At 41.1% G+C, this 24,061-nt stretch overlaps 1 protein-coding gene across 3 annotated transcripts in view; it reads right to left on the minus strand.

Moving 5' to 3' along the window:
- LOC126162507 (esterase FE4-like) overlaps nt 1-24,061 on the minus strand; it is a 126,832-nt gene that overhangs the window by 10,737 nt on the left and 92,034 nt on the right. For all 3 annotated transcript variants that reach the window (XM_049919057.1, XM_049919059.1, XM_049919058.1), the window contains exons 7-11: nt 23,106-23,305; nt 21,503-21,677; nt 21,253-21,428; nt 21,018-21,168; nt 20,778-20,910 (exon numbers count right to left, since the gene is read on the minus strand). In XM_049919057.1, the coding sequence (XP_049775014.1) occupies nt 20,778-20,910; nt 21,018-21,168; nt 21,253-21,428; nt 21,503-21,677; nt 23,106-23,305 (835 nt within the window). The remainder of the gene's footprint in view (nt 1-20,777; nt 20,911-21,017; nt 21,169-21,252; nt 21,429-21,502; nt 21,678-23,105; nt 23,306-24,061) is intronic.

Raw genomic sequence — 24,061 nt, forward strand, 5'->3', positions numbered from 1 at the left:
ACTTCAATCTCTAGGGGTGGTGCAACCCATTATGGGTAGTGAATGGTCGTCTGCGCTAGTTGTAGTTCAGAAGCCATCAGGAGAAACTTCACCTCTGTGGCGACTTCAGTACTACTGTTAATGTGCAGTTGATTGTGGATATGTATCTTATTCCACACCAGGAGGAACTGTTGGCAAAAATATCGAGTGGCCACTACTTTTCTGAAATTGATTTGTCTGAAGTGTATCTGTAGGTTTCTGTGGATGAAGAGTCTTGGTGAGTTCTGGTTTTGAATATTCCTTTTTTGTCTCTGTCAGCATTTGCTTCTTCCTTTTGGTCTGGGTAGTGCTCCTGCTATTTTCCACATTGGTTAGAGCAGTTGACTAGGTCTGTTCTGAGTTGCATTAATTATCTGGATGATATTATTGTCACAGGCTCCTCCATGGTCAATCTCTTGAAAAATTTGTGCACTTTGTTTTCTGTCTTACAGTCCACAGACAGACATAAATGATATCTTTGCCCTTTGTTCAAGACGGAACTTCAGGCCTTTCTAGGGGGTGGGGGATTAGCCCACCTACTGCATGTCCTGTTACCCAAGAATGTAACTTTTTGCTGGAGCCCAGATTGTAAATATGCTTTTCAAATGTTGCAGTCCAAATTCCTCTCAGCCCCTTGTTCAGCTATGTTCTCTCCAAACTAGCACAGTTTTGGAGACTGATGCCTCACAGTACAGCCCTGGCATGGTCCTTGGGCACCAATGACTCTGGACAACCTGTTGCTTTTGTCTCCACATCTCTCAATCCAACCCAGCAGCGTTACTCTCAGACGGAAAATAAGGTTCTTACCCAGGTGAAGCCCATGGTTCCCATACTGGGACCTCAGGGTACGTTACATTTACGTACTGTATCTTCTTTCCGTTTCATAATCAACTTCGAAATAGCATAAAAAGCTAACTCCAAGACAAAGTCTATTGGTAGCTTATTTATCCTCCAACTTCACATTTCCTCACAGTTTACAACTACAAATTGTACTGAAAGACGCGTTTGGGCGAGATCTTTAATTCGGTGTATGTTAGTATCACTGCATGCTTATAGTTTTTGGTATTATCATTTCTAAACTTCAGACATTTCATATTTTGTGCACTCAAACCCTAGTGTTTATGTGTTTGCATGATGAAACAGTGATGTTTCCATGACGTCATGGATCTTGTGCTGTGATCAGCTGACATGAGCAAACGCCATGGAAATGTACAGACCGTATCTGTTGTATTTACACTTTTGTATTATAAAAATATTCATTTTAAGTGATATAGCGCACACAACCACTCCGCTGTATTGTACATTTCTCTCTTGAAATTTGCTTGTACATCCTTGTCTGCATTTACACTATTTTTGTTCTTGATTCATGTTTACATCAGGTCTGGGTGCACAAAGTTCCTTCATTTTCATCCTAACTGTATGTTCCAAAATTTTATCTGATAAATTCTACACTGAATTGATGTTGTTTTGATAAATACCATACTGAATTCATATTGTTTTGTTTTCGAACACGTCGTGTACTGCTGTTATTTGCAAGAAAGCAAAACTTGCTAAACTTGTGCGTAACACACTTACAAAAAGAAACCTACTAATAACACATGTTACCTGCATTCAGCAAGCAAGGAAACAAAGTAACAGGATGTATTTTGTGCTTGGGGCATATTTCACACACTTTTTCCTCTAACTCGTGAAACTCTCACCAGGTGGTGCAACTTATGTTACTGTACTGTAGTGTACTCTGGCGAGACATTTGCAAACTAATTCCATCAGTGGATATAGTAGCCAATAACAGACACAGAAAACTACATAAAACACTATCCAAACAATAATACTAATAATGGACTAAAGACACACTGAGCATAATAGAAATATTACAGATACAGGGATTCGATAGCGAAGTTTCAGAAACTCTGTTCATTCTCTTTTGATGAAAGCACTGGAACATGAAAATTGTGTGCAGGTTGGTAGGACACCCTTAGGCAGATACACCAGAGCCTTCGGGACGCCCATAATGGCTGTACTCTGAGAAAGCCACGCCCCCATACCTCTGCTACATACACCTAAGTGGGATTTCAAGGTGCAGCCTTAAGACTAGCTACTACCCGTTCGAAAAACATTATGTGCCACTACGTATATAAACAGTTAAAAAAAAGAAAAACACTGACTGGCATTATTTAAATCTGTGTGGGAAATAGGCAAAATTCTGTAATGCATTATTGAGAAATTTCTTTTAACATATATTGCGGGTGGCTCTACCTCAGAGCTTTTAATTACCAGCCAAGCCTGCTCTTACCATAATTAATGTTTTCTGGAAATGTCACTTTTTTGTATGGCTGGAGGTTTCATCTCATTATTGACCATAAACTCTTGGTTTTCTTGTTTAATCCTGACACTTTCTTGCCTGACAAAGCAGCACACTGCCTACAACGCTGGTGCTGTTCTTGTCTCACTACAATTATGAAATCCATTTTCGACCTATGTGTAAACGTGCCAATGTGGACACCTTGCCCTGTCCTCCTGTGGGTCCTGAACCCAACTTCGATCATGAAGAATTGCGTTGCTTCCATCTTCATACTGAAATACAGGCCACAGTCAAGGGTTTCCCAATTACGAGCTTGCACATAGCAGCTGCTGTTGCCTCTGACCTGATCTTCACAAGGTAATTCGGACTGTTCAACAGCGCTGGCATGTTAGGCTTCAGACCCCTTATGCAACTATTTTTCCTTACAGTATCACTTCTCTATTTTTGACAGTGTTTTGCTGCTGTATATGGAAGACCTCTCTCCAGAGTAGTCACTCCTGCTGCGTTACGACGCGAGATTCTATGCCTTCTCCACCTTGGCCATTAGGCAGTCTTACACACTAAACTGTTAACTAGGAGACAAGTTTTTTGGGCAGGGAATGATGGTGAAATTGTCTGTCTTGTCACGTCTTTTGAGCAGCATGCCCAACAACAGGCAGCTCCTGCGGCATCCTTGTACCCCTGGCCCACTCCGTACCAGCCATGGGAACATATTCATGTCAACTTTGCAGGTCCCTTATTAAATTCCTACTGTGTCTTGGCTGTGGATGCATTTTCCCAGTTTCCTTACATTCTCTGGTGTGTGTTTATGTAGGCTGAGGTCACAATTTGTAGACTTTTGAGAGTGTCCCCCCCCCCCCTCCTCCCCCTCTATTGAGGGGTTGTCTTGAACTTTAGTTTCCGATTGTGGGGCCCAGTTCAATTCTCACAACTTTCAATTGTTTGGTTCCTGTCACAGCATTGGCCATGTCACGTCACCACCATTCTACCCTCAATCAAATGGCGAGGTAGAATAACTAGTGCATACATTCAAGTCCCAAATGAAAAAAGTTTGTCGTGGATTTCTCACTGGACAATGCCTGTTTTTGTTTTCTGAGGACCTATCACTTCACGCCTATGGGGAATCAGAGCCCAGAAGAGTTGTTTCCCAGCCAGCAGCCACGCATGGTCCTCCACCTTCTGCAGCCTGCATTACGCCTTCTGCAGTCGGGTTCATCAAGCTGCTTCACACCAAGATCATCAGTGTGGGCATGAGGGTTTGGTTGCTGGCCCAAGTGGATACCAGTCACTATTTTCTGCTGCCAGGCACACCGTCTTTGTGACATATATACGGCTGACAGGGTGATCATGTGCCACTTTGATCAGTTGTGTGTCAGTTTGCTGCCAAAGCTGAGGTTTGCAGGTGCAGCCCCCCTCCACAGCCCATCCTGTCTTCCTGTGCCTTGAGTCCGTCGTCACCTGCTGTGGAGGCGGCCCCATCTCATTGGCTGCCTCCCCCATGCACGGCACCCTGGGGTTACAGCTTCCTGGCGCCAGGCATCAGTCCGCCTCCGGCCTCGGGTCCGTCGCTGCAGCCTGTTGTTACAGTCGAGCCACCTCCTTCAGCCCCATCATCTCAATCATCATGGTCGGTGGATCCAGCCCCGTCTCCCTCTCACTGGGACCTGCCTGCTTATGACGATGCAGAGATGGTGATGAGATCCTCCTCTCTGGTGCTGTCTAGAGGCACCATGTGGGCCTACCACCCTCAGGCGTGCCTGTGCGGTCCGGCCCTATGCTCTAGTGCCTGATACGCACATCGCTCCACTGCTGCCACCTGATGGATGTGTCTCTCTTTGGGTTGCCAGTGTCTCCTTTGTTGCCTGGACACCCACTTTGCACAATGGAGAAGTTTGTTGTATCCTGCTACTAGTGTGTGCGAGTGTGACTATGAGCATGAGTGTGCTGAATAAGGTGTCGCCAAGCACACGTGCTCGAATTGGCCACAAACTGCATCAGCATGGGCTGGCCACTGGGGCTTCTTGTGAGAGGCGTGCGCGAGGCGTGATCTCTGCCATGCCATCTGCTGGCAACTCGCGCCTACATATGTGCGGAGAGTGCTGTGTGACTCTCTCTATGTTCTTCCAGTTTGTACCACTCACGTCAGCTGTCCTGCGTCTTGTTACGTGTGGAATCATGAGAGGTTCAGAGGTTTACAAGTATGGCCATATTTGTGTTACTTGGATTGATTACTTTTATTACTTGATTACTTCGCATTCTGTTTCAGTGTATGTCACCTCAATCAAAGGACTACTTCCAGCTCACTAGAGTAGCCTTATTCAGGGTGAATATGTAGACAAGGAAAAAAAATTCCCGGATTTTTCCCGGTTAAAAATACACTTTCTCCCGGATGAAAACACACTTTTTCCATGGTATAAAGTGATGGTATACTTTCCCTTGGAACTGTAAAACTTATCAATCCTTTGAATGGCTATGTTTTTATACACGGGTGTAGAATTTTCCGGCACTTTAGGAAACAAAACTCAGGGAAGAAAACTCCTTTTGGAAAGATTTTTGATGTGCAGCAACATGTAGGCTGCATATTTTCGTGTTATGAAAATGTAAATTCGAATTCCACCAAACACCGCATGTTACTTTCCGAACCATTGTAATTGAGATTGCGATGCATTTTTGTAATCCAGTCATAGCTAATGTCACGAGATCCTGCCAGCAGATGACAGTGGATATTCAGACCACAGGACACGTGATGTAGTCAGCTAATAGCAGCACCAATGTTAAGTAGCTCGGATACACAAACAGGAAAAGTTAATGTTTTAAATTAATGTACATAGTGTTGCTACAAGAAAAGAAAAGCTTTCACATATAAAATTGGTCTCTAAGGTTAATAAACTGCAAGAGAAGCTAAGCTTTCACATATAATGTTGATATTTTTTGCGGGTGTTACACTTTAAGATATATCACACAAATGTGCCAGTAACTCATGACTGGACTGATGAACGGCCATGGGAACTTCAAAAAACACCTACACACAATGGGTATAATAGAAGAGGACCCTAAATGTAGGATATGTGATGAGGGTGAAGAAACTGCATCAAACCTAATCTTTGAATGCATGGCACTGGAGAGTAAAAGATACAGAATCTTCAGGACAACTAGACCTGAAGAAATTGTGTCTAACAAAAAAACTGGTAGAGGGACTCCTTGCACTATTTAAGGGCACTGGTTGGCTTTACTAGATATACAGGGAGCGATACGGCACAATAAACCTAGTTTTGGTGGGGGCAGTGGCGGGTTAGACCTAAGCTATTTTATCTCTCCTGTTAAAATCAATCAATCAATGTGCCAGTAAAATTTTTATCCAAATCCAGTGACTTGTCCACAAAGTTTTCCACCAATAAATTAGCTACAGCAGAGGACATTGTAATTCTGTCAGAGACAGCAAAGGACTTCGAAGAGCAGTTGAACGGAATGGACAGTGTCTTGAAAGGAGGGTATAAGATGAACATCAACAAAAGCAAAACAAGGATAAAGGAATGTAGTCGAATTAAGTTGGGTGATGCTGAGGGAATTAGATTAGGAAATGAGACACTTAAAGTAGTAAAGGAGTTTTGCTATTTGGGGAGCAAAATAACTGATGATGGTTGAAGTAGAGAGGATATAAAATGTAGACTGGCAATGGCAAGGAAAGCGTTTCTGAAGAAGAGAAATTTGTTAACATCGAGTATTGATTTAAGTGTCAGGAAGTCATTTCTGAAAGTATTTGTATGGAGTGTAGCCATGTATGGAAGTGAAACATGGACGATAAATAGTTTAGACAAGAAGAGAATAGAAGCTTTCAAAATGTGGTGCTACAGAAGAATGCTGAAGATTAGATGGGTAGATCACATAACTAATGATGAGGTACTGAATAGAATTGGGGAGGAGTTTGTGGCACAACTTGACTAGAAGAAGGGATCGGTTGGTAGGACATGTTCTGAGGCATCGAGGGATCACCAATTTAGTACTGGAGGGCAGCGTGGAGTGTAAAAATCGTAGAGGGAGACCAAGAGATGAATACACTAAGCAGATTAAGAAGGATGTAGGCTGCAGTAGGTACTGGGAGACGAAGAAGCTTGCACAGGATTGAGTAGCATGGAGAGCTGCGTCAAACCAGTCTCAGGACTGAAGACCACAACAACAATAACAGAAAAGGAGCGAGAGAGCTTCCCATAGCACTAAACCAATTTGCTCATAATAACGACATGAATGATCTTCTGGGCTCGAAATATTTCTAAATGGCTCGAAATCAAACACTCTTTGATTTAAGAAATTCATTGTACATTCTCGCACATAGTTCAACTTGCATAAAAGTAAATTTACTTTGAAAGTAATGCTTTTCAAACCACCATTCACAATATTTCCCGCAAGAGCACATTCGAATGTCCAGATTCCCAATGAAATAGGCCTTGACCTGATATTAAGCTTTTCAGTTGGGTTTCGGGATGTAAATTTTCTTGGAGTACCAGTACCGCATTAACTCATTTTTTATTGTTTATTATGGTATAATGCCATATATGCTAGAAGATTTAAGCGTGCACTTGAAAGGCAGCGAGCAGTTGAAATTAGCCAATAGTGTGGAACTAAACACTTTGTTTGAAACACATTGACTGCCTCTGCGTAAAAAAAAAAATTATTTAGCAAACCGACAAAAATAACTTCATTGTTCTACAAAGCATGGCTGTCAGAAAAGTGGATATAAAATAAAATATGAAAGTAATAACGTATATTAGCCTTCCATAATTATGTGAACATATTTTAATTCGCTTGATAGATCCTGGTCACAGAAATTCATTTTGTTTTCATTTGATGTGAGAACAATAAACGAAGAGGAAACAGCAAAATCACTAAATGTAAACATGGGTCATGTGGAGACTACACACTTCCCCACCATAACTCCCACTGCTCTGCGCATCAGCTTCGGATCTACGATATTTCCGAACCGGGGCAATACTAAGATAGATGGTATTACAAATACAAATTTGGGCACACATTTGCAATTTACAATACAAGAAATGTTAAACACTGTAGTTCAGGAACTCTTCTATTGTATAAAATGATCCTTGCAATAGTAACTGCCTTAAGGTTTTTTAAACAAGAATCATCATTTACCAAACACTTAATTCTTGAAGGAAGGGCATTAAAAATCTTACAGCCATTGTAATGGACTCCTTTCTGCACCATACTTAGATTTGGCTGTTCATAGTGGATATCATGTTTCCTTCTAGTATTGTGACTGTGATATACACTATTCAGCTTAAAGATGGATTTTTCTTTCCTTATGAAGCACATCAAAGAGAATATATATTGCACAGTAGATGTAATTATTTCAAGCTTCTTAAAAATATTCCTGCATGTGGCTCTAGGATGGACTCCACACATGATCCTTATGGCTCTTTTTTGTATACACAGTACTTTTTTAGCCAGTGACTGATTTCCCCAAAATATAATTCCAAATGCCATAATTGCTTGAAGGTAACCATAATACGCTGACTTCATGGTGTCCATATATGTATAAGGAGAAACAATGCGTATGTTGCTGAACTTAGTCTTTTGCATAGGTCGAGGATGTGGTTTGACCAATTCAGTTTGCTATCAATCTGCAAGCCTAGGTATTTTGAGGAATCTACCCTGGTTATTATCTGCTCACCTATTTTTACTACTATTTCCTCATCTTTGGATGTTGTGTGGAAATGAATGTAGTTTGTTTTACAGTAATTTAAAGAATGACCATTAATGTCAAACCAGTTCACCGTTTCATTTAAAACCTTATTTGCTGTTACCTCAAGTTTATCTACTGGATTATCAATAAGTAGTGTAGTGTCATCAGCAAAAATGGTGAATCTACAATATTCCATACAGAGAGGGAGATCATTTATAAATATAATAAAAAGTAGGGGGCCCAGAACTGAGCCCTGCGGCACTCCACATGTGATGGTACCCCATTCTGAAGATAATGAGACACCATCTTGGCTATCTACTACAACTTTTTGTTTCCTGTTTGGCAGATATGATTCAAGCCATTTCCCTGCTGTACCACTTATACCGAGAAGTGCAGCTTTTTGTAAAAGATAGTTAGGTTTAAGTAGTTCTAAGTTCTAGGGGACTGATGACCGTAGATGTTAAGTCCCATAGTGCTCAGAGCCATTTTTGTAAAAGAATTTGATGATTTACGCAGTCAAATGCTTTTGTTACGTCCAAAATATGCCAATCACTTTCAGTTTTTTGTTGATAGATTCCAAGAGTTTGCCAATAAATGCAAATATTCCATCTTCTGTTGACAAACCTTTCTGAAATCCAAACTGACTTTTGCTGAAGATATTGTGTTCACTGAGATGCTTAACTATCCTGGCATGCATTAGTTTCTTTAAAACCTTTGAAAAGCTTGTCACTAGTGATATTGGCCTATAGTTAGCAGTATCCGTCTTATCTCCCTTCTTATACAGCGGTTTTACAACTGCATTAATACGAATAGTACCCAAGGCCCAGGAAATGGCCTGGAGGGGTCTCTGCAGACATCATGAGACTCTGGCACAAAATGGGGGTGATACTCAGCAAGAGAGTTCTCACAGCCTATGTCACCTCAATTCTCCAACTTCATACCTACACGTGGTGCCCCTGTTAAGCCGAGCAACTCAGCGGAAGGTTGGGTAACCAACCCCAACGGGAGACTGAGTCGGTGAGCAGATAGGAGTTGGAGGACAGTGGAAGGCAACGGGAAACCACCACTGAACTATCCCAAGAAAACCCCATGGCTTCGCTCAGCTCAAAATGTTCCGGAGTTTCAAGTTCCCTGATTGGATCTCCGGGGGGAACCAGGTTGAGAGGCGCTTCACGAAAAGTAAGATGGTGCAAAGAGAAGCACTGCATAGGAACATGGAATGTAAGATCCATGTATCAAGGAAAACTAGACATAGTGAAAAGAGAAATGGAGAAAATTAACATCGACATATTGGGAATAAGTGAAATGAGGTGGACTGGCATGGGAGAATTTGCTTCGGATGGCCATATGGTGTATTATTCTGGGCACGATAACAACAGAAGTAATGGAGTAGCCTTCATAGTTAGTGATAAAGTGAGAAAAGCTGTAATGGGATGCAAATATAAAAATGATAGAATGATAGAATGATGTCCATCAGACTGCAAGGTCAGCCCCTCAACATCACAGTAATTCAAGTTTATGCACCAACAACCGATGCTGAAAACGAAATTATTGACCAGTTCTATGGAGATTTACAAGAATTACTACTGTCAACACCAAAAAAGGATATCGTCTTCATAGTTGGAGATTGGAATGCAAAAGTGGGAAATGAAGCTGTAGAAGGTATAACAGGGAAATATCATCTTGGTACAACAAATGAAGCTGGACAGAGATCCTAGAATTCTGCCAAGAAAATTCATTGATAATTACTAATACACTGTTTCAACTACCAAAACGACGCCTATATACCTGGACTTTGCCAGATGGCCAACACCGGAACCAAATTGATTACATTCTTTGTAATCAGAGGTGGAAGAGCGCAGTTCAGTCAGCTACAACAAGACCTGGGGCTGACTGCGGATCAGATCATGAGCTCCTGATTGCAAAATTTCGGCTGAAACTTCAGAATGTAGCAAAAAGTATCCCAACTTGCAGATACGACCTTAACTCTATACCCTCTGACTATGCTGTAGAGGTACAAAACAGATTTAATGTATTACAGCTGGAGGACAAAAGCTCGCAAGAGATGTGGACAGAAGTAGCTAATACTGTCAAGGAGGCCCAGAGAAACACATTCCCAAGAAAAGGAACAGTAAGAAGGCTAGACGGCTATCAGTTGAGGCACTGCAAGTTGCAGAAGAACGAAGGAAAGCAAAAATCAAGGGAGATAGATCAGCTATGTTTGAATTAAATAAAGATTTTCAGAAATTAGCTAGAAGAGATAAAAATATATTCTTTAATGAACAGTACAAGGAAGTTGAAGATAGTAACGGAATGGGGAAGACAAGAGATCTTTATAAGAAAATTAGAGAAATTATAGGAAAATTCCAGGCAAAAATTGGAATGATAAAAGATAGAAACGGGAAAGATCTGAGTGAAGCAGAGGATGTTAAGGAAAGATGGGCAGAATATGTAGAAGACCTATACAAGAAAGATCTGCATCATGACAGGGCTCCTACTGCTGATGTTAATGTTAATTTAGAACTAGAGCCAGATATTTTGGAGAGGGAAATCCAGTAGGCTCTTGAAAATATGGCTGATAACAAAACTAGTGGACATGATGAAATACCAGCAGAATTGTTTAAAGTCACTGGAAAGGATGCAGTGAAAGTGCTGCACTCAATGTGTCAAAAAATATGGATCACGCAGCAGTGGCCAGAAGACTGGAAAAGATTCATCCCCATTCCAAAGAAGAAAAGTTCTAAAGAATGCTCAGATTACCGAACAATCGCACTTATTTCACATGCTAGCAAAGTTATGTTGAAAACCTTACAAAATAGACTTCGCCAATATCTAGACCGAGAGCTACCAGAAGAACAAGCTGGATTTAGGAAAGTAAGAGGAACTAGAGATCAAATTGCTAACATTCGGTGGATTATCGAAAAAGTGAGAGAATTTCAGAAAGATGTGTACCTCTGCTTTATTGACTACGCCAAAGCCTTTGACTGCGTCGATCACAACAAATTATGGAACGTACTGAAAAACATGGGTGTACCAGATCACCTCATTTATCTGATACGGAGTTTATACCTTGACCAAGAAGCCACGGTGAGAACTACACTCCTGGAAATGGAAAAAAGAACACATTGACACCGGTGTGTCAGACCCACCATACTTGCTCCGGACACTGCGAGAGGGCTGTACAAGCAATGATCACACGCACGGCACAGCGGACACACCAGGAACCGCGGTGTTGGCCGTCGAATGGCGCTAGCTGCGCAGCATTTGTGCACCGCCGCCGTCAGTGTCAGCCAGTTTGCCGTGGCATACGGAGCTCCATCGCAGTCTTTAACACTGGTAGCATGCCGCGACAGCGTGGACGTGAACCGTATGTGCAGTTGACGGACTTTGAGCGAGGGCGTATAGTGGGCATGCGGGAGGCCGGGTGGACGTACCGCCGAATTGCTCAACTTGTGGGGCGTGAAGTCTCCACAGTACATCGATGTTGTCGCCAGTGGTCGGCGGAAGGTGCACGTGCCCGTCGACCTGGGACCGGACCGCAGCGACGCACGGATGCACGCCAAGACCGTAGGATCCTACGCAGTGCCGTAGGGGACCGCACCGCCACTTCCCAGCAAATTAGGGACACTGTTGCTCCTGGGGTATCGGCGAGGACCATTCGCACCCGTCTCCATGAAGCTGGGCTACGGTCCCGCACACCGTTAGGCCGTTTTCCGCTCATGCCCCAACATCGTGCAGCCCGCCTCCAGTGGTGTCGCGACAGGCGTGAATGGAGGGACGAATGGAGACGTGTCGTCTTCAGCGATGAGAGTCGCTTCTGCCTTGGTGCCAATGATGGTCGTATGCGTGTTTGGCGCCGTGCAGGTGAGCACCACAATCAGGACTGCATACGACCGAGGCACACAGAGCCAACACCCGGCATCATGGTGTGGGGAGCGATCTCCTACACTGGCCATACACCACTGGTGATCGTCGAGGGGACACTGAATAGTGCACGGTACATCCAAACCGTCATCGACCCATCGTTCTACCATTCCTAGACTGGCAAGGGAACTTGCTGTTCCAACAGGACAATGCACGTCCGCATGTATCCCGTGCCACCCAACGTGCTCTAGAAGGTGTAAGTCAACTACCCTGGCCAGCAAGATCTCCGGATCTGTCCCCCATTGAGCATGTTTGGGACTGGATGAAGGGTCGTCTCACGCGGTCTGCACGTCCAGCACGAACGCTGGTCCAACTGAGGCGCCAGGTGGAAATGGCATGGCAAGCCGTTCCACAGGACTACATCCAGCATCTCTACGATCGTCTCCATGGGAGAATAGCAGCCTGCATTGCTGCGAAAGGTGGATATACACTGTACTAGTGCCGACATTGTGCATGCTCTGTTGCCTGTGTCTATGTGCCTGTGGTTCTGTCAGTGTGATCATGTGATGTATCTGACCCCAGGAATGTGTCAATAAAGTTTCCCCTTCCTGGGACAACGAATTCACGGTGTTCTTATTTCAATTTCCAGGAGTGTATGTATGGAAGAACAAAATGGATAAAGATTCAGATAGGGGTCCGGCAAGGCTGCATACTGTCACCGTACTTATTCAATCTGTATGCAGAACATGTTATGAGGAATGCGAGGCTAGATGAAGGAGAAACAGGAATTAAAATAGCTGGAATAAATGTAAACAACCTCAGGTACGCGGATGATACAATCCTGTTGGCAGAAAGTGAAGAAGAATTGAGAACACTCTTACTGAAGGTGACAGACGAAAGTGAAAAGGCCGGTCTTATGCTGAATGTGAAGAAAACGAAAATTATGGCAACTACACCTACCAATTCGTGGGATATAGCAGGAGAAACCATGGAGGTAGTGACCACATTCAGTTATCTCGGTTCCCAGATCTCTGCTAACGGCGACTGCAGCCATGAAATCCGGAGATGCCCGATGCTCAGTAGACAGGCGATGTCAAACCTTGACAAGGTTATAAGGTCCAGAGATATAACACTAGCAACAAAGATCCGTATTGTGAGGGCTATGGTCTTTCCAGTTGTGATGTATGGATGTGAGACCTGGACCATTAGAATGGCTGAACAGCGAAGAATTGACTCCTTCGAATTGTGGTGTTGGAAGAAACTTCTTAGAGTTCCATGGACTGCAAAGAGAACCAACAGATCAATATTGGAGCAAATTAAACCAGATTTCTCCCTGGAAGGTCTAATGTTAAAACAAAAGCTGACCTACTTTGGACACACAATGCGAAGGCATGCCTCGCTGGAATAAACATTAATGCTGGGGAAGATTGAAGGAACTAGAAGAAGAGGACATCAGAGGATGAGATGGATCGATGGCATCACAGAAGCAATATGTTCCAACCTGGAAGGTCAACGGGAGAAAGTGCAAGACAGGAAAAAGTGGCGTGATTTGGTTCATGGGAACACGAAGAGTCGGCTGACTATGTCTATTTTGTCACTGTCAGACAGATAAAACAAAATAGGCCTTTCTAACACTGCAGAAATTGTAACACACACCAAATAAATGAGACTCTTTTGGCACAAATGGTCATTTTTATAATAAGAGGTGCATTCAAGTTCTAAGGCCTCCGATTTTTTTTCTCCAGACTGGAAAGAGATAGAAACATGCGCATTGTTTTAAAATGAGGCCGCGTTCATTGTCAATACGTCCCAGAGATGGCAGCACCGTACGCCAGATGGAATTTTACCGCCAGCGGCGAGAATGAGAACTGTTTTAAATACTTAAAATGGCGACGTTTTCCTTACTTGAACAGTGTGCAATCATTCGTTTTCTGAATTTGCATGGTGTGAAACCAATTGAAATTCATCGACAGTTGAAGGAGACATGTGGTGATGCAGTTATGGATGTGTCGAAATTGCGTTCGTAGGTGCGACAGTTTAATGAAGGCAGAACATCGTGTGACAACAAACCGAAACAACCTCGGGCTCGCACAAGCTGGTCTAACGACATGATCGAGAAGGAATTGTTTTGGGGGATCGCCGAATGACTGTTGAACAGATTGCCTCCAGAGTTGGCATTTCTGTGGGGTCTGTGCAAACAATCCTGCATGACGACCTGAAAATGCGAAAAGTGTCATCCAGGTGGGTGCCACAAATGCTGATGGACGACCACATGGCTGCCCGTGTGGCATGTTGCCAGAGCAATGTTGACGCGCAACGACAGCTTGAATGGGACTTTCTTTTCGTCAGTAGTGACAATGGATGAGATGTGGATGCCATTTTTCAATCCAGAAACAAAGCGCCAGTCAGCTCAATGGAAGCACACAGATTCACCGCCACCAAAAAAATTTCGGGTAATCGCCAGTGCTGAAATAATGATGGTGTCCATGTTCTGGGACAGCGAGGGCATAATCCTTACCCATTGCGTTCAAAGGGCACTACGTCAACAGTTGCATCCTACGAAAATGTTTTGAAGAACAAATTCCTTCCTGCACTGCAACAAAACGTCCAGGAAGGGCTGCGCGTGTGCTGTTTCACCAAGACAACGCACCCACACATCGAGCTAACGTTACGCAACAGTTTCTTCGTGATAACAACTTTGAAGTGATTCCTCATGCTCCCTACTCACCCTGGCTCCTAGAGACTTTTGGCTTTTTCCAACAATGAAAGACACTCTCCGTGGCCACACATTCACCAGCCGTGCTGCTATTGCCTCAGCGATTTTCCAGTGGTCAAAACAGACTCCTAAAGAAGCCTTCGCCGCTGCCATGGAATCATGGCATCAGCGTTGTGAAAAATATGTACGTCTGTAGGGCGATTACGTCAAGAAGTAACGCCAGTTTCATCGATTTCGTGTGAGTAGTTAATTAGAAAAAAAACCGGAGGCCTTAGAACTTGAATGCACCTCGTACGACAGAATATAATTCACGAAGGCCAACATAAAATGCCTATTACGCCTACTAGAAGCAAAAAGCTGTATGTTAGAAAATAGTTTCACATTTCATTCATATGCTCAAGTTTCTCGAGTATGAGATCGAAATGTAGTAGTTTGAGATTTTTATATAAATTTGGAATCTTCATATTCTTTCCTAATTTGTGTGGTGTCCCCGTTTCTTCTCCTTCCTCTCTCTAACAAACAATCTTGTCATGACTAATTCTGGAACTATTCCTGCCTTTGTCAAAACTTATTCGCCGCGTAACTGCAATAACCCTGCCAGAATCACCAGTTTACTTATACCTGATTATTCTCCAGTTAGGCGTTGTTATGTTTGTACAAACCATTTTCCGCGCTACTTCCAGAATAGAAGTTAAGTGGCTGCTAGACGGGGACTGTACAACTGGCCCTTACTAGTGTACCGATCTGGCCAAAAAATTTCTGACAAAATTTCATTTTCCTTGATACACCAAGAAGATAATACGTAATCTTTCTTACTTGTTGGTCATTTATTTCCACTCTGGTAGTCTGAATCTATGGATTTCTCTAGTAATTATAACAACCCTGATCATTCACAAACCCAATCAACAACATAATCAGACAGTGATTAACAGTCCCCTTTTGCCTGCAGGAAAGTTTATTTCTAGATGCGATGAGGATTACCCTGATGGAGACATCACGTATACTATGCACACATCCAAAAATCAACTTATTATTATTCTTATTTTTTTTACTATTGGACCAAACTGCTGATGTCATTGGTCCGTAGGCTTACACACTACTTAATCTAACTGAAACTAACTTATGCTAAGGACAACACACACACCCATACCCGAGGGAGGAGCCGTGTGAACAGTGACAAGTCGCCCTAGACCGCACGGCTACCCTGCGCGGCTTATGATTCATTCAGAAATCAACTTACAGAATGTGTTCAAAAACCAACAAGAGATGCACATCAAAATCATATGAGTAAATGATAGACCAACGTGCACTGGATGCTAGGCGCTTTGTGAAACAAGGTTTTTTCTGCTCAAGAATATGAATTTGGCACCCCCACCCCCCCACCCCTCCAACACTCTCTGGGGCGGTGGGGTGGGTGGGGGCACTGCGCATGCGTGAATCTGCCAGTTTGGGCGCGGCAGTAAAATTTTTCCCGGTTGCATCTAGCTGCTTGCTGCAACTGCTTACACAGCCAACAGCCACATTTCTGTAGCCAGAAACGGGAGAAGGTACTACTCATACGCCACCGAACTCCACATGCGCATGAGCCCAATCGTAACCGCTAAAACGAATCTAATGTAAACAGTTGTGGTGTCACACTCATTGGAGGCAATTTGTTGTTATGAAGCATTGCACAGTCTTCCTAAAGCCTTTGACACATTTTGCTGTTGGCAATTGCTTGTATGAGCACTGTGTTTTGTTGTTGTATATGGCACATTTCCTTTCCAATTTGTGTTTTATTTTCGTTTTTTTTTTTTTTTTTCCTCTCTCTCTCCTCGTTCACCTTTTATTGTTGCAGTATTATTCTGCAGTACCGGGATACAGTAAAATCCTTTGTTAGAGTATCGATTCTTGCCAGTCAAAATTACCAAAATTTGATTGAAAACTAAAACAACGAAATATTCCTGGAATTCTAAAAAATTCCTGTGATTTTCCCAGTTTTCCCCCGGATGAAAAAATTCCCGGGTTTTTCCCGGATCTCCCAGGTTGTATACACCCTGTTATTACATCACGCTACATCTTTCATCTGGACAACCTGTAGCATACAGGCCTCCTAAACAGTACACAGATGTGTACTGTAAACATGGTACAACACATTGCTTATGTAACTTGCAACTTGCAAGGTACAAGACATAATCCCACAACATTTCTCACGAGGAAAACTGATATTATTTCTTGAGGTCATTAGACCTACAGAGGCATTATAGCTCTAATCAGTTTTCAATTGTGTGCTACATAGAAGTATGTGCTATGAAAGAGTGGTTTTTTGCACTAAATAACAGTGTAGTATACTCATGGATGCTTTACAAAAGATCACGAAATAATTATTCACCTGTCAGTTCCTTTAATACAGCTTTAGAGTCTCATGTATGGAGGTGAAAGAGGAAGGTGTTGAGTCCTGGACAATTCGATGCCTTGCTGATTTTTGCAAGGGAGTGTGTTTCATAGCAGCAATACAAGTCTGTAATTGAGTGTAAGTCTTGTGTTTTTTCTTGAAAAGTGGTGGCTAAAAATCAATCATGGCAAAGCAGTTGAATGTCACACAAAAATGGAGCCAGTCACATTGCATAGTTAGTAAAGAACACAAGACAATATCAAACTGTCTTTGACACTTTCTTCAGTGTTCTCCACATCTGTTACAGTAAACTGCTTTATTTCCCTATATTTCTTATCATAAACACTCAAACAATGGAAAATCCAGTATGGAATGTAACAATATTATGAGAAGGATAGTTGCTACTCACCATATAGCTAACCAAGCATGACTCTAGACCTGCCCTCACAGATTTATTTCTGCCAATACCTTGTGAGGCTTACTCAGCCTTCAGCTGCAATATTAACAATTCTGAACAATGTTTAAAAATTTCTCACTTAGCTTTTTCCTTTTTTTAAATTTTTAGAACAAATGAAATTCTTATGCTGTAGTAGATAAATGCATCTCTATATTCTAGCACTAGGTGACATTATTACTGTAAAGAACTAACTGCCCTTCAAATAAATAAGGTGATTGTGTAAAAAAAGATCCAGCACCAGGAAAGTGAAGAATCTGACTGGTTGTTTCTTTCGAAGAAGAAAGTGACAACAATGAGACAAGAAGTAAAACATTAATTAATCTCCACTGAAGTCCAACTGCCTTCAAGCACAATAGGAATCCATAGTCCCCGACATTGAGGAACATAAGAGCTATTCGACAACAGTGACCATAGTTTATAAACAAACAGTTCTATCAATCATCATAAGAATACTACCAACAGAAAGTTGCACATAACGAACTTTGAACAACTTTGTGAAAAATCTTCATCTCTGCTGCATACTGCAAGCATCTATTTTTGATTTTTCAAATGTTATTTTTTCTTGAGTTTTGACAATTTTGGTTTAGCCGTAGTCTTATTGCATAAGGAACTTTGGCCAGCTTTATAAATTTAATATTGGCCATCCATCCTGGCTTCGCATGGGTAGCTGTAAGTGTCTAAGGCCTGATAACTTGTATTCTCGTCTCACAATCTTCACTGGATTCTTGAGAAGACATAGTTCTAAATCTTTTAGCCATTCTGGTGCATTGAGAAAGACTATTATTTTCTAGGCTTTTTTGTTTGTAAACAAAAAAGTAAATCAAAATGTAATGAGTAGGCATTAAAATCACAGAATAGACTCAATTCAAGCAGCAAGAAATGTTGACAGTGCTTAAAAGAAGAAAATCTGCATACCTACGACATATAGTATGGAATACCAAATATATGCTTCTGCAGTTAATAATAGAAGGAAAGGTTGAAGGAAAAAGACAAGGGCGAAGGAAAACATCCCGGTTGGACAATATAAAGCAGTGGACTGGACTGCGAAGTGTAGACCAGCTATTACATACTGCAGTTCGCAGAAGAAAGACGCAACATGTGGTCGCCAACATCCATTAATGGATAAGCAGCAGCAGCAGCAGCAGCAGAAGAAGAAGAAGAAGAAGAAGAAGAAGAAAGAAGCAAAGCAATGTCATAAAGTTTTTAATACACAAAGCACAGTCAGTAAATCCATATATCTTAACTAAGTAAATTCAATGTCTTTTGTATTCATGAAGATAAGATTGCAGCACTGAAATCTGTCACTGATGCAAACTTCCGAAAAAAAACATCTATCACAGAGTTAAAAAAGAATAACAACAGTATCTATTGGTTCTTTTGTGAACTAATTTTAGATAAAACTTTAAATCATGACATTTTTTACCCAATTTGGATGAAATGAACCCTGTATGTTGCTCCAAGCTGTGCTTAATTTACCTGTGAGAATCCCATGAAAATTTGTCTGGTGTTTTTGGAGATTAACATATTCAAACAAACAGACAGACATGACAGTTTTTTTTGTTTCATTTTTAGTATGTATCATAAGCTGTAACTACAGTTACTGTGTACTGTGTAGGGGATACACAGTTAGTAGCACATTTTGAAAGACATGTTTAGTTACAAGTTGCATATGTTTTGATTAGATGCCACTTTAGTAATATGCATGTCAACAACAATGCTTATTTATGTAAGTATCTTCATAGATGGCCTCAAGAGACTAAGTAATCCTCATTCCACGTCATCACACATCCTCGAGAAGGGCTTTAGCAGCAGATGGGAATTAGGGCCACCTCTTTGCATTATCAGCCAGAACAGATGCAATTTTGCATCTTACCACTGTGACAGTTTAATAGCAGTTTCTGTTCCATATTATTGTCTAATGATAATTTCTTGCCCACTGTTTCACTTGACTAACTGAATTTTGTCAAAGAATTGATGCATAAGAATAGTAAGTACGAAAAGTATAAAATCAACATGTGGATGCCACAAATGCTGTCTGCCTATTTGGTTGTTTTCTGTGTTTTACTTGCTTATGGTCTTTACAGTGACAGAAGAGACCTAAATCTCTTCATCCCATGTCAGAGGATAAGAAATTTGCAGAGAAATTAGTTACAGAAACACGCAAGTCTCTGGTGTAGATGCTTCCATGTTCAAATATAGAAGACCTTGAGTGATCCCAAAAATGTTACTATATGTGATAGAAATATAATATACACGGATAGATAACAAATCTACCACCATGAGGCAGTTGGAGAACATACATGTATAAAGGTTAAGGAAATTTGCAAGCTTTCAGAGCTGGTGCCTCCTTCTTCTGGCAGAAGGCTGAAGGGGAAGGAAGAGCGATGAAGAAAAGGGACTCCTGAAGTTTAGGAAATGGGGAGAGTTTGGAAAAATTGCCTAGAATTCCAGGTCATGGATGACTTACCAGATGGGATGAGAAGGAAAGATTGATTGTTCCTATTCATCCCATCCACTAAGTCTAGCCTGATCTGTTTTCTGGGTGACTTTTCCAAATGTCCTAAACCTGACCTCTCCTTTCACTTCATTCCTCTTCCTTTGGCCCTTTTGCCAGAGGGAGCCACTGGCTCCGTAAACCTGCAAATTTCCTTAATCTTTATATGGGTATGCTCTCCTGCTGTGGCATGGTGAGTAGATTTTTTATCTAACAAGTTACATTATATGTTGAAAAATTGGAAACTGGCTATACGATGACTCGTACAATGATTCTTGGAGCAACACAAGCAACCTTTACAATTTTGATGAGTTACCAAAATCAGAGCACTATTTAACTTTTCCCCTAGTTTCTCCACTGATCAGAATTTTCAGTGACTTCCTTCACACCTGTACCTTACATCCTAATCCTCTTACACTCACCCCATTTTATTTATTTCCCGTCATCCTACAAAATGGGCATTTGCCTGTCAGCTACGCTGCAAGTTTCCTTGTTTCTGTAGCAGGAAAAGTTTACAATCTCAGTAGTTACATGGCCCTTTATTTCCTGTCTTTTTCTGTGCAGCATGAAAAAAGTTAATTATATTTAGAAATAATTTCTGGGTGAATATGACTAAGAATCATTCTGAGACTTACAGCGAAAGGAATGCGACTAAGAATCATTCTGAGACTTACAGCGAAAGGAATGCAGAAGTATTTTCTCCACTTCTGAGAAAATAAGATCTACACTGCTGCACTAAAACAAAGATTTATAAATGCGAACTAATCATCAGAAAGGAGGTGCAAGACTCAAAGAAGTTATCAAGGTTTTTTTTTACATTAACATGCAACAATTGGTACAATATTTAAGCATACCCAGTCTTTGCAAAATTTGTCCACAACTTCACCATCCTTCGTATAGTTGACATTTCTATAGAGTCATGTTCTACAGTGATATCAACAATTGACATATGGAATAAGTATCCAATATCATCGATATGGCAAACACCTGAAATAAAATGATCAAATAGCAATAAACAAAAAATTTCAGAACATCTGTGACAGTGTTAAAACTAAGTTTATATTTGTGCACAGAAATAGTAACAAAGTAATTACCAGGAAGATGAGATGCACCAACAAAACGTTTGAAGACACCCAGAACACTATCAAACCCAAAATTATAATAATATAATGGGCTGCGACTATACTTCACATGGTAATTTGCTGTTTGGTACACTCCGTGTGCGAAGTTTATATCAGTCTGCAACTAAAGGCCAGAAAAAGCTCATTGATATCTCGAAATTCAGATGATATACTGAAACAGTCACATAGAAAAATTAATTTCACATACATTTGCATAATCCATTATGCTATCTTTTGTGAGAGCTTTACCATCAAAATAAAACTGTCTTATCATATCACTGGCTTTCTTCAATCTTTCACTTTCTCTCAGTTCCATATCTTCCGGCACGAATCTTTCAAAGTCTGCATCTATTTCTTTCAGCAACTCTGGCTTTTTTAGAATATCTGAAATTTTTAATAAGTATCAGAAGTAATTAATTTTAACAACCTGTACAATGGAAACTATGAGGATGGCATACTTCTAAGCTCCATTAAGCCTTCATGAGAAGTAACTCCAGTTAGGTAAGGCACATCATAGAATTTTCCTGATTTTACAATATTTTGTGGGTTATCAGGTAGGAAGACTTCTTGTGAACTGCCGGAGTCCTTTTCTGGTATTGGTAAAAATGGTATGCTGTTTCCTCTCCGCTTGTCCTAGCATAGAAAAAATAATAGTAACAGTAACAATAATAATAATAATAATAATAATAATAATAATAATAATAATGAGCTAATTTACACTATCTCCAAACTCTCCAACAGACAGAGAAAATCATCATATGTTCAGTGTAACAGTTTGAGCACCTAAGTAGGCTCACTGGACAAAATATTAAGAACCCCATTAAAGACGCAGATTAGCCACTTTGGAGTGCTGCATGTGGTCCACAAAAGATAACTGGCAATTTTATGACTCTCAACTGTAACTCATGGAAGTGAAATGGTGTAGATGTGCCAGGTGGTAGTATGGAATCAGCGCAGTAAGGTGGGTCAACCTCGAGAGGTAATAAGAGTGGCAGAGAGGAGCTATCATGTTATGACATACCCATGAACGCACTGTGAATGAAGTTGTCCAATTTGTTAGTGTGTGACCATAGACAGTCCAACGTCCCTACAAGGTGGGCAAGTAAGAACAGTGATCATAAAAAGATTCTAACCAACAGGGACTGGAGATGAGTGCCGCACCTTATCAGTGACAAATGGTTTCAAATCAGCAGCTATTGTTAGTGAATGCAGTTCCATCTCAACCAGTTCCCAAGTGGACATTGCAGAGGCAACTACATATTGTGGTCATTTGGAGTCAGGTACTTCACAAAAGATCATTGGTCATAGTGGTACATAAAGTGCCCAGTGGGCTAGATAACACAAAAACTGGACAGTAGCCGACTGCAGGCCTGTAGTGTGGTCTGATAAGTCATAATTCTCCCACTTTTTCAAATCCTGTAAGGCCTCAAGAGCACTGGCAACCCAACAGATAGGAAACCTGCATTGTGTGGAGGATGTAGCTGAGGACAGAGTTAGTTCTGTGACGTTTTGGAGGCACGTTTCCTAACATGACTTGGGCCCACTCATTCAGGTCACTATGAACATTAACCACGATGTTTATTTTAACATTCCCAGTGGGCCAGTGTTGCCCTTTATAGCACATCTTCATGATGAATATTGTGTGGACACTTCTGTCTTCTAAGATGACGATAGCTGTGCTCACAGAGCTACACACATACATACCTGGTTTGACAAACAATAAGGTACCCTACAGCTCCTTGCTTGGTTAGCTAAATAACTTATTTTTAATCGCATAGAAAATGTCTGGGACTATTTGGAACAGCAGATGAAATATAGTAATCAACAAACATACAATATGGATTTAAACATCAACAAATGGCTTCAGCTGGATATGGCATACCAAAAGAAACTTGTGGACACTCTTGTTTGCCAAATTAAGGAAATTTCAAAGGTTTTGAGTGATATTACATGATATTAGTGTGATGTTTCCTGCTTGTGACTAATTTTCTGTCTGGTGTGCTTATTTTATAATGAACAGCACAAAAATGGATAAGTGTAAAATAATTTCAGTCAACTTACATCAAGAGTTACTATTTTTGCAGTGCCTTCCACTATCTGTTTTGGAGTGCAAGTCCTGAGAAAATCAATTAGCACTTTTGGATCATTTGTTTTACATCCCAGCACAGCACCCAAGGCAAACGACCTCTCCTTCAAAGTTTTTCTGCTTGCCCAAGGATTAAAAATAGAACCACTCTGTGCAATTGCTTTGTGAAAAAGTCCTAAATAAGAAAATATATTTAATCTGTAACTGTATTAATAGGTCTAAATATTCAGTGAATCAAAAGCTATAATGACACAAACTATTCATAGGTTTGCATTGTATATTTTATCATCAATTTGAAAAAAAAAAAAAAACATTCTGCAAGAAACTTTGAAACTCCCTGAAAATATCAAACAATATTTCTTTAAACAGATGTGCGACAACACAATAAGGAAAAGTAAAGGAAAAAATGTCAATGAAAATAACTTGAGTAGCAATAACTGCAACAAAATTATATTACATTTATTTCTAATCTAACTTCAAATGTGCACGCTACAGAGAACATTCACAAAGAGATATTGCACACATAACATTATCGTATGGCATATTCCTCTATCAGCTTACTCAAAGTGCGTGCAGATAATGTAGTAGTGGTATTAGCACAAGAAATTACAAGTTGTAATTAAGAGAAGTCTGTTTTATTTGGACATTGTGTGTGTGTGTGTGTGTGTGTGTGTGTGTGTGTGTGTGTGTGTGTGTGTGTGTGCGCGCGCATGCACACACGCATGCACAAGCCCGCTCACACACACACACACACACACACACACACACACACACACACACACACACACACACACACGGTGATTAAAAAAATAGTTTACAAACTGACATGGCACATCGAGCATACAGCAAGGATCAGTAATTACACAGGAACCGAGGGTTGTAAAAGCCATCCGGAGCTATTAAATGGCATTGCAGTTATTTAGTCACATGC

Source organism: Schistocerca cancellata, chromosome 2, assembly GCF_023864275.1.
Source record: "Schistocerca cancellata isolate TAMUIC-IGC-003103 chromosome 2, iqSchCanc2.1, whole genome shotgun sequence".
Lineage (NCBI taxonomy): Eukaryota > Metazoa > Arthropoda > Insecta > Orthoptera > Acrididae > Schistocerca > Schistocerca cancellata.